Source organism: Micromys minutus (genome assembly GCF_963924665.1).
Source record: "Micromys minutus genome assembly, chromosome: 21".
Lineage (NCBI taxonomy): Eukaryota > Metazoa > Chordata > Mammalia > Rodentia > Muridae > Micromys > Micromys minutus.
In genome coordinates this window covers 37,211,287-37,223,123 of record NC_137956.1, presented here as the reverse complement: position 1 = coordinate 37,223,123, position 11,837 = coordinate 37,211,287, and the positions used below count along the sequence as shown (strand labels likewise).

At 51.7% G+C, this 11,837-nt stretch overlaps 1 protein-coding gene across 1 annotated transcript in view; it reads right to left on the bottom strand.

The window, feature by feature from the left end:
• Positions 1-5,259: 5,259 nt before the first annotated feature.
• The window catches only part of POC1A (POC1 centriolar protein A), a 66,194-nt gene continuing 59,616 nt past the window's right edge, over positions 5,260-11,837 (bottom strand). Inside the window, exon 11 of the mRNA XM_080934744.1 lies at positions 5,260-5,813. Within this exon, the coding sequence (XP_080790870.1) occupies positions 5,715-5,813 (99 nt within the window). The 3' untranslated portion in view covers positions 5,260-5,714. The remainder of the gene's footprint in view (positions 5,814-11,837) is intronic.

Sequence of the window (11,837 nt, the reverse complement as noted above, 5' to 3'; positions counted from 1 at the left end):
CCATTTTTCAGACAGGAAGCTGAAAGTCATCAAGCCAGTGGCTCAGAAGCCTCAAAATCTGCCCTCAGGGACATTGAGCTTTGCCTTTTACACGAATCAAGTTACCCATTAGGATCAGGGCTCCTAACCCAGATGCTGAGGAGGCTGAGGTACTTACTGAGGAGGCTGGGCTATTTAAAGGGGGAAGACAGGAAGAGCCTGGCTGTATTTCCTTCCTCAGCATGGCTAGCTCTAGGTCAGAGCCAGTTCTTTGTGGTCTTGGCTTAGAGCTACTTAGGGCCAGACAGAGATGTTGTGGGGTGAACATGGGGAGGCTGAGTCTCTGCATGTGGGCTGTGGACAGAGCACTCTCCCCAAGCCCAGGCCAGAGTTGGGTTACAAGCCCTGAGGGTCTCTTAATGAGTTCCACATGGAGTGGATGGCTGAGAGGAAATGGGAAGGGGCTGGAGAGGGGGAGAAGGGCCTGGGAAGGGATTGGAAACATGTGGCTGTGGAGGAAGCCAAGGCAGGCTCAGTCCCCAGAAGCTCTACCGCACTCCAGATTGGCAGGCAGGCTCCATGCCCCTGCAGGAGGCCCCAGGCTAGTGATCCAATGGGGGTGGTTCAAGAGGCCCCTAGGAAGCTGCTCTTCTTTCAGATAGAAAAAAGCCAAAATCCTGGCTCTGCTTGTCTAGGTCCTGGACCATAGGGGTTTGGGGGTATAGAATCTGGTGGTCAGAAGAGGATGGGGATAGAAGCCTTCTCACTTTCAGTGACTAGTGACAGAGCTGTCCTCTCAAGTTCTGTCCTTTCTTGGCATTCACAGCTCATACATGGAAAAGCCTGGCACACGGGGTTGTGTGGAGGCACCTGGATTGGCCTGGTGGTTGCAAGTCCCACTGGGAAGAGGCCATGTTGGTCTGTGTTGGGTGGTGGAGTTCATTAAAAGATGTGTGATATTTGGGCAGTGACCTTCGAGGCATTGTGGAGTACAATGGAACTCCTAGGAATACTGGTTGAGCCCCAGTTGAGCCCAGGCTAGCTAGCACAGGGTGGGGGATGGGCACGGGGAGACACCAATCATCCAGGCTTGCCTCTTTGGTTCCTATGTACTCCCTGGGCCGTTCATGAATTGTCTCAGCAGCTGACAAGGCTATTGCTGCTGTCATTCTGTGAAGGCGGAGGCTCGGGTGAGGTCCTGCATTCCTGGCTACAGGAACCCTGGGGCCGAACGGTGAAGGGTACACTGTGGGGGATGAAAACGAGGTACCACTTGGCCTGTCTTTGGAGGCTCAGGAGGAGAGGGTGAATTGCCTATTATTTGCTCTTTGCTTGACCCTTTGGCAGCTTGTGTGCTGTGTTGCCGGGGCAGACGTGGGAGAAAGGTTGGAAAGGCCTTGGCTTGTTGCTGGGTTTTCTGCTGAAGTGCAGGAGGGGAACAGGTTTATGCTCTTGGGGATGTTGGTGGTCCTCACCTGGCTTTCCTGCCAGAGATTTCCATTCCCACCAGAGGGGTCTATGGGACTTTGTCTCTTTCAGATCAGAGGCCTTGGTTCTCAACAGGAGACTTGCCACCTCTCACAGGGCTGTGAACATCCTTGTGGGAGCTCATGACTGGCCTTGCTCTAGGTGCACCCCAACTACTTGAGAGAGATGCTCACAACCCACACTCCAGGGGCAGCCTCAGAAGAGAGGTCAGTCTCCCAGCCAGAGTCCATAGCAGCCACGTTTACTGGGACAGAACGTACCTGTATCCAGAGAGCAGGCATGGGTGCAGGTGCATGTGAGCTGCCGCCTGGAGGGGTAGGAGTGCTAACACTGCTTTCAGTGCCAGGGTTCGGAGGCTTCAGAGGGACAAACTCTAGAGCTGTCATGGGAACAAGATGCTGGATCCTGAGCAGGGCTGGCAAGAGGTCACCAAGTGCAAGCCTCGAGCGCACGATCCCATCCCAGCCCTGAGCATGAGGGCATCATGGCCTTGGCTGGGGTCAGGGTCAGAGGGGCTCAGGGTGGATGTGGGCTGGGTTACGGTAGCAATTTCTTGACCAGCAGGGTTGTTCTAGACAGATCTGTCAAACCCCAGCAAGGCCCCAGGCCAAGCCAAGCCAAGCCTGGTGGAAAGCAGAGAGTTGTGATAGGCAAGGACACTAGAATCAAGGGCACCTACCATCTGCTAGAACTAGCCCTTGAGATCAAGGGAACGCACAGGCCTGGGTGCTTAGAAAAGTCTAACTCACCAAGTGCCGATGCCCATCTGGAAGGCAGAGATGGATAAGGCACTGGCCCAACTTCTGCCACAGGGCACCCACCAAACAGATTAAAGCACCCCTTCCAGGAACACATGCTGTGCCTCAAAGAGAGAAGTGGAGGCTAAGAGGAAGCGGTAGGAAAACGGGCTTCTTCCTTTTTTCCCAGTGAACACACATCTCCAGGCAGTAGGAGTGGGAGGGGTGGGGTAGGGGTTCTTCCGAAACTGACTCTGGGACACTGGGTTTGTGGCCTCACCTGAGTGGGAACATCTCCCCTTGCTCTCTATACATAGGTTCTCTGGAGAGTGTTTCCACTTGCAGAAGGGGCTGGCTCCCTGGCTTCCTAGCAGCTAGGCAGCAAGAACTCAGGATGGTTCAAGGCCTACCCTGGCATAGTCATGATTGCCCCCCCCCATCCTGGGCCAAAAGACAAAGTGAAGCTTTTTAAAGGGACGCTTCCTTAGTGTGGTGGAAGTGAGCCCATGGCGCTCACTGTGTTGTAGCTGGGGTGGGCTGGCCTACCATGCCCATTCCCCAAAGTTCACAGGAAGTGGAATTATGCCACCAGCCTGTCAATGCTCCCTTAGCAAACCTGGTGTCACCCCTCAGCAGCCCAGAGTGGGGTGGAGCAGGTGGAGTGGGCTGTTTAGTGAGAAACTACCTGGGTGCTTCTGGTGCCCCTCAAATGGTCACATGCCAGTTTAGGCTGGAACACGTCAAGGGCCTATCTTGAGCAAATCATTAGGGAGATAGGTTAATGACAGGGAGCTGATGTGGGTAAGGGTGACTCACCATGTACTCGCTTGCTCAGAGGGCTGGGTTTCCGGGATTCTGGGTAATCACAGACATCCACCCCAAAGCCTGTGCTAGCCCTCCCTGTGGCAGAGGAGGTGGCAGCTTTGGAGTTTTCACCTCCTCACACTCCCAACTTCCTTCTTGCCCCTGGAGATGCCGATGGCAGGAGCTCTTGGACTAGGAAGTGAAGGCCATTTAGAATTGGAGTCAGAGAGACCCTGGAACCAAGTCACCTGCCCCCACTGACATGAAGAGCCAAGTGCCAGGACAGAGACCTGGCTATGAGGTAAAAGACGGTCCTATGTTGTCCACATTCACTGAGTGTTTTACAGAGACCAGGAAACAGGAGAGGACTTTTCAATAACACAGCGCCAGGACATGCGCAATGGACACAGTGGATGAGGAACATCTCAACTGTGCTGGTGCTCTGCCCCTGCCCCAGATGCCCACTACCAGGAAGAAATCCTGAGTCATGGCAAAGTTGTCAGATGACAGAGATCCCGGGACAGAAGGCAGGAAACCGGGAGAGAATTCCGATGGGGACTGTAACGGCCACAGGCCTTTGGAACCCACCTGTTAGATGCTCCTGGGGGTAGTACTCAGAGATGAGAGGCAGGTGGGCTTGCCGTGTGTGCTGGCTAGTTTGGGTCAATTTGCCAAGCTAGGATCATTTGGGAAGGAGGGAACCTCAATTGAGAACTGTTTCCATCATACTGGCTGAATGTAGTCGAGTTTGGGGGGCATTTTCTTGATTTATGATTGATGTGGGAAGGCCCAGTCCCCTCTGGTGCCACACGTCAGCTCATGGGGGCATCTCTCTTACTTTCTCCATTGCTTGGACAAAGGACTTGGGAAAGCAGCTTCAGGAAGGAAAGGTTTATTTGATTCACAGTTTGTCATGGTAGGAAAGCCATGGCAGCCTGAGCTTGAAGCAGCTCGTTACCTTGAACTCCACAGCCAGGAAGCAGAGAGGATGGATGGACAGATGGATGCTGATGATCTAAACCTGCCCCAACATGTGTTTTGACTGAGACAGGGTCTGTGAGACCAGGCTCAAACTCAGAGATCGGCCTGTCTCTGCCTACTGAGTGCTGGAATTAAAGGCACTGGATGTGCCCTTTGAGTTGGCCGCCAGCTAAGGCTCATGGGATACATGCTTACAATCTCCAGAGGCAGCTGAGTGGCTTTCCTGCCAGAGGCCACCAGGTTCCTTACACTGTAGCTTCTAGGGGCATCCTGAGAGCCCCAGCTCTTCCCTCTCGTCCCTGATAAGAGGTTCTGCCATCTAGTGGGACTGGACAGAGCAACAGGTTCCTTTGAGTCAGAAGTCTGCAACTGGGCAGGGTACAGCACCTGGAGGAATAGGGTCATTACTTCAAAACCATCAACCAATCAGACTCTCAGATAAGTTAGACCATGGTATTAAGGGGTATAGCTTAGGGCGGGCAGAACCAAGGTCTGACTCTGGAATTCAGCTTTCCTTACCTAATGGAAGCTGGAGGAGGCAACCTCCTACACTTACTGTTTATCAGAAGTCAACAGACTGGCCCTCTTGCCAGCCTGACATTCAGGCTCTGCCTTTCCTGGAAGCTGCAAGGGCTGGGACTATATTAACCACCGTACTGACAGTTTTCCAGAAGTTCTAGCACTGAGACCCGTCTCGGTGCAGGGCAGTAAGGTAGGCGATAAGGACCTCCCTGATTGGCTAAGCCCCAAGATGCGCAAGGCTGAAGGCACAAGTACTCAGACATGGAAAGCGCTCACTATGGCTTTCCCAGTCCAGATGTGGAGGAAGAGGCCCCTGGAAGCCCTCTGAATGAATGGAAACAGGATGCCTAGGGCTTCCACATCCCTATGGATGCCAGTTAAGAGGGTGTGGGTAGTACACAGGGGCTTTGGCTATCCTTGCACCCCAATACCCCAAACAGCTGTAAACATGGGTGTCCTTGGTCTCTGAGCACCCCACTTCCTGCTGCTGTGATTCTCCCTTTATGGATCTTGGGATGGACTGATTAGGTCTTACTCAGAACAAGCCATTCCTGTACAAGATCAGTCAAAGTAGTTTAATTTTCAGATTCCTTTGCTCTCATGCATAAAGAGAGGAAGAAGCATGGGTCCTGGTGAATATATGTGGTGACAGAAATTAAGGCACTGTAATGGACCTACCTATTCCACCCAGCTCATTCCTGAACAAACCTGACTTAGGTGGGCCTCCTGGAGGCCTTGGGGGGGTGTCAGATGGACAGAAAATTCTTAGTTCATCTAAGCAATGAGCAGTCAACTTAGAAGCCAGTCAGGAGGCTGAAGGTGAATGAAAACCTGGCAAGGGGAGAGAGGGAGAGGGAGAGAGGGGAAGAGCTCACCATTTTAGGATTCTGAGTAAACACACAGTTCAAATGGCTACTGTTTGTTAAACTGAGTGTGGCCCTGCCTTCTGGGTCTCCAGTCTTCTTTCTGTGTGGCTCTGCCTACTGGGAGCTTCCCACTCTCAGGTGGAGAGGCTCCAGGTACAAACAGCACTTGCAAGGGTAGTGGGGTTTGGGAGGTGGGAGGGAGTAGGGCACCCAATCCCAGACTGGGTAAGATGTGGCTCCCTCAGGTGGGATCCTTTATTTATTTACTCAAGTCCCCGTACAAATCCCTGGCCTGCTCTCCCCGAAATCATCTGAGCTCCTGATCCTCGCTCCCTCGTCACGGTGGTGCTCTCTGCATGATTAGCTGCTGGTTCTCCAGGCATTGCTTCAGTCTGTCTTCTGTCAGTGTCAGCCGCTGTTCCAGGATGGACACTGTCTGCAAAATAAAAGGTATCAGGCTCAAAGGCCTACCTTGCTGCCCAAGGATTGCTGCCCAAGCCACTTCAGCCTGGTACCCAAATGCCAGGTGCCTCACTTCCCACCAATGGGCTCTTCCTGGCCTTTCACGCCCTCTGCTCTGTCTCTGGAGTTTGTGGGCAGGAAGAGGGAAGGCAGATGGCAGACCTCACAGCCTTCAGGCATTCCAAGACAATCATGGTATAAGCAATTCTGGGCCTAGTCTGGTACTCCTGCCCAGGACACAGCCCTCCCCTTTATGCTAAGGGCACTCTTTCCAAGTCTGGCAGGGGACAAAGATGAGAAATGGGTGTCATTCACCCCACCAACCTGATCCCAGAGGGTGGGGGCTCTACTTGTGTGGGTCCTATGAGACAGAGTGAGATAGTGCCACCTGGGGGTGAGGATGAGAGTGATCACAGGCAAGTGACAATGACACATAACACCACATCCACACACCCAGCATACCTAAAGCTATGTGTACTTCATGGACTAAGACCAGTCTTGCAGACAGGGCTCCCACAGAGGCTGTGGAAATCTGTCTATTCCCCCCGGCTTTGGGAAGCTGTACACTTCCCAGAGGCCTGTCACTGCCTGTTACACTAGTCTCATCTACCCTAATATGCTAACTGACCCAGGCTTTGCCTGTCATTTCATTTTCACCACTGAGGATTGCTGAGTGCCTACTGCATACATGAAGGTCACACCAGCCACCTAGGGTAAGGTTACTGTGAGCGCAGCAAGCTTGGTCCCTGCTGTCACTAGAAAGGCCAGGTAATGTTTCTCAAGAGATAGTATCTCATTCCCTGAGGCTCCATGATTACTTGAGCTTGGCCCAGCAGAAAGGAAGCTTTCATACACTTAATCAAACAGACATTTTGAGAAAGAGTTTCCCCTTCAATGCACCTACAAATTCTCAGAGTGTCCTGTGTGGATGTCAGATGTCACAAAGGGTGCTCCACCCGATAGTTAACCCCTTCTGCATGAGCTGGCCAGGGATGGGAGGACTCTGTACCCTAGGTCATAGGATAGAACCCGAAAAATCACTGCCTGTAGATCATGAACTGGACCCCCCGAGGCAGAGCTAAGCTCAAAGAACTCCTCACATCTCCAAGTTGGCCAGCCAAGGAACGAGGAGGAGCAGGTCTGCATCTCGTAAAAGTGGCAGTGGAAACAGCCCCCGGCTGGCCCAAGCAGCATTCCTGCAAGTTTCCATTGGCTGCTGCGAAACTCGCACTGCCAACAGTCTTCTTACAGCCCCTTTCCGACAGACAGTCGGGATGCAAGGCTACAGTGGGGAGCAGGACTGATGGCATTTCCTTTTCTGCTGGCTTTTTTTCCCCTTCCCCTTTTAAACTTTTAATAGGAACCCAATTTCCAACTGCAGAGACTGTGGACCTAAAAAACCAGAGATGCTGGGCCAATGGCAGTACTTGGTGCCATGGGAGGGAGGCCCATACTCTAGCTGAGCAGGAATGTGGTCATTAAATGTGTCTATATTAGATTAAGTTGAATAGAAAAGCATCCTGTTTCACAACCATTCACTAATGGAGGGTGCGGGGCCCACTGGGAACACTTTTGCGTACAGTTCTGAAGGGGTACTCCTTGTTTTGTAGCCTTGGTCTACGTACTCCAAACCTCAAACTTGTGGCAGTCCTCCTGCCTCAGGCCTTCCAGTGCTGAGAGACAAGAACACGATGTCTGGCAAGGGACCCCGCATAGTGTGCCCCTGTAGTTGCATCTCTCCCATCTACTCTTCTGAGCTTCACTCTCGGCCAGGCAAGCTCGAAGAGCCACGGCATCTTTGCATCTGGACACACGTCCTCTATCTACAAGGGGTCAGGTGGCAGTCACCACCAGGGGTAACTACCAGACAGTCCCAAGAAACATTTGGTCTTAATGCGTTTTGAGCCTTAGGGCTGGGCTGGGCAGGAGGCTTTCCAGCTATCTGTACATTAGAATGCTGTCTGGCATCCTTTGCTCACAGTGTCTCCCTCTCAATGATCCCACTCTAATAAAACACACATCCATATTCACCGAGAACAATGGTTCCCGTGACAGCTGGGCTGTCATGTTCTTGACTTCCACTCTGGTATCTGTGAGAGATGGTAACCCACTTTAATGTAAGTTGTGTATCTGTCCAGAAAAAAAAAAATCTAGATTTTTTTTCCCCCTTCTTTTTCCTTTGTTTTGGGACAAGGTCTTCTGTAGCCCAGGCTGGCCTTGAACTCACTGTGAAGCTGAGGATAGCCTTGAACTTTTCTCCTGCCTCTTCCTCCTAGTGCTAAAATCACAGACATACATGAGCCACCATGCCTGATTAGTGCCCAGTTAGGTGCTGGATATCAAATCTAGGGTTTTGTGTGTGCTAGATATGTTCTTTTCCTCCACAAAAGAGAGGATTTTCCCAGCAGTGCTGAGTAGTACCAGGGCCTCTGAGTAGCAGGATTACACACACTCAGCCTGGTGACATAACTAAGCAAGCCCCTGGCCGGCATCTGCACAGGCCCAGCACCAGAACAGTCAGGATAGGCTGCTGCCATTTGCCAGGACCTAGAGGAGGAAGGGCAAAACAGCTGGGGTATCACGGTGGACATCTGGGGCTTTCCTGGTAAGGACTAATCTTATTTTCATAGTGGGGCTTTTACCTGCAGTAAGCACATGTCTACTCCAGACATGCTTGGTGAGTATGTATTTCGTCACTGGTCAGAGGACTCTGACTCCCCAGTGCCCTTTCAGGGGAGCCTGGTCACACAGGCCGTTGGCTGCCTACCTCATTTCAATCCCATGGGTGTCTCCTGTCTCAGAGGGTCTGGGCTGGCACATAAGGCCATACCTGTCCCTCACAGTGTAAATGGGACCTTAATAAAAGTACACCTGCAGTACACCCTGGGAGTCCGCACTCCACAGCCTACCTGCCTTGACTTTCTTTAGTACAAAGACAGATAAGACCTGGCCTTCCAGGCCATCCAGTGATTTATGCTCATCTATTCCCTCAGATGCAAGTGTGTCAGACCAAGTTGCAAGTGCCCAATGGGCAGAACACCTGTCATAACTCTCAGCCCCAGTGTCTAAGCATGTGGGAACGTCTAAGCATGTGCAGCCCAAACAGAAGGCGGAGGCCTCCAGAGGTCCTAACTCCAGTTTGCTCAGGGCCAACCAGGGCCTTGTCATACACCTGGTAACACTGAGACATGTTTTCTAGATTGCAGGCATCCTCTCCCCAAACCTCGGGCAAATGGTCTTTGATTTGCCCAAACACCTAGGCTTGGGATTTTCACAGAAGCCATCAGGGCAAGGTAAAAAAAAATGTTGGGTTGGTGAGATGGCTCCTCAGGTAAGCCACAAGACGGCCATTCTGAGTGTGATCCTTAGAATCTACAACTGAAGCAAAGAACTGAATCCCAGAGTTGTCCTCTGATTTTTTCATGCATTCTGTGGTATGTGTACAGGCATGTGTGCGAGCATGTGTATGTGTGAGCATGTATGTGTGTGCATCATACATATACAATTTTAAAAGAACGAGAAGGATGAAAAAAAAAAGAGGTAATGTTTCAGGGACAATCTTGTCCAGGAGTTAGTGGGTGTCCAGGTGTCCATTGGTTCAAAGTGACAAAGAGCAAGCTTTATGCTGGCCAGGGGCTTGCTGGCCTGCCTGACATGCTATGCTGAGGAAGCAAGGCACAATCAGGAGTTGGGGAGGAGCTCACCAGGCAAGGAAGACAACCACAGCTCACAGAGAGAGGGCCTCAGGCCCCACAGCCCTCAGAGCAGCAGGAAGAGTGTGTGAGAGGATGTGGCTACTGCCTGGGAATAGTCTGGGAGGGGCTGCATAGCTGTGGGAAGGCAAGGTGGAATGGAGGGGGCGAGGGTTGGGGTGGTTCAGACTGGAGAAAGGGAGGCCCTGGAGGAAACTAGACAAAATTCGAGAACTCTGGAGAGTGAGCCAAGATGCAGGTTAGAGAGAGAGCCCAGGCAAAACAGTGGGTGTGAGGTTCCTTGGAGAGAACAGAGGGACACAGTAGGCCTTGCAGTGGTCTAGAGGAAGCGCTTCTGAGTCAGTCACTGCTGGGAGAGAGCTGAGTGGGCAGAGGAGGGAGAGACAGCACGATCCACAAGCCCCTGATGAAGGAAAGTGGAATCCAGCACAGGAGGGCCAGGGGTCCCTACAGGGCTCAGGACAATCCAGGCTGCTGCCAGGGAGGGACTGCCCAGTGTAGGTGAACAGAGAGGAGGAAAGGAGTAAGGTGCTGGGGACAAAACCCAAGGCACAGTGATAAGTGGCTGGGCCAGCCCTTGGCTCAGGGCAGCAAGTGAGGATTTAAGAGCTGGGGCCAGGGGGTGGGGCTGCCAGTGTGACTCATCTTGGGCTTCTGGAGGAAAATCCTCCTAGGATAGGCTCAACAATGGTATTCTATTTCCATCCTGATTTTCCTGCAAGGGGAGGGGAGACAGTGATCTGCCTCCGGTTAGGGCAACATTCCCTAGGCAAAGGCAGCTTCTTTCACTCACAGTTCAAGGAGAGTAAGACATTTTACGTAACACTCTGAAGGGCCTTTTAAACAGTCTAAAAGGAACTGACTCTAAAGTGACAGCCTTTATTTTTAGTCACCTAAGAACCATGGTGATTCTCAAGCTGCACCAAGTGCCAAGCATGACATGTCCGGCACCGGTCCCCTGCCCCAGTGGCAGAGAAATAGCACTAGGTTCCTTTCCATAGATGGCTTTCTGTACCAGCATTAGCTATGAGGTGTCTGAAGGCCTGTTAGGGTCCCAAGAAAGCTCTGAGACCATAAAACAGCTGGATCTAGCTCCTTCCTTGTCCTTGACAGGACCGAGAACCCACAGTGGCCAGACCAGATGCCCTGCATGGCACAGAGCCTGGCCTTGGGCATCTCTGCTGGCCTGAGGTGGCTAAGGGGAGACTCTTGGCTTCTCTGACAGGCGTGACTGGGAGGCTAGGGCAAGTTCACAGGGCCTCACAGGTGGCCACACTGCACTTGCAATCCCTGAAAACTCCCAGAGAAGGGTTCTCTGTGCATCTTAAGGAAGGTGAGAAAGACTAGAACCCCAAAGGAAGGCGAACTTCCTTAAGGGAAGGAGAAACAGTGAAAAGGGGCAGGTACAACTTGGTGGCTGTCCCCTCTCCTCAGGGACACCCCTGATACCCTCATGCTCTCTCCCTGGGTTGTGTAGGGCTTTTATTGTCCCTTCTATTTCCTGATGGCCACCTCCTGCCCAACTCCTATCTACCCACTACTGACTCCCCACAGTCTCACTGGCCTCTTTCTCTCTCTGGCCTGGTTTTCTCGAGGTGAGCCGATACTAAATCTTTCTATAATTCCTTCTTTAATTCTTTCTTCTTGTTTATTTCTTCTTTTTTTCACTTTAAAAAAAAAATTAGATATTTTCTTTATTTACATTTCAAATGTTATCCCCTTTCCTGGTTTCCCCTCTGGAAAACCCTATCCCCCCCTTATGTTTATTTCTTCTTTTATCCCACATTTCACTGTGTGTTTGGGAAGAAGGCAAGAAGTAAAGCTTATGTCTTACCCATCGGCATGATAGTCTCTGCTATCATGGGCTCTGGGCCTCAGGCTGCAGCTCTCAGTGTTGGGGAGGGAGGCTGCCATCTCTGGGAGAAGATTGACAGTTGTCCCAACGTGTCAGATCAAGGTGCTTCTCAAGTATAGGATGAGCGGAAAGGCCGAGGGACACCTGGCAGACTGTCCTATACTAGCCGGTGTGGTTGGGTAGGAAGAGATATATGATAGAAATAAGGGCTGGGGGGTGGTGATGGTAGTGGGGTACACCTTTAATCCCAGCACTTGGGAGGCATAGGCAAGTGGATCACTGAGTTCAAGGCCAACTTGGTCTACAGAGGTCTATAGGATAGCCAGGGCTACACAGAAAAACCCTGTCTCAAAACCAAAACCTAACAATTTTTAAAAAGGAGAAAAGAAAGAAGGAAGGAAGATAGAGGTCCTAGCCAAAAAGGAGAGGG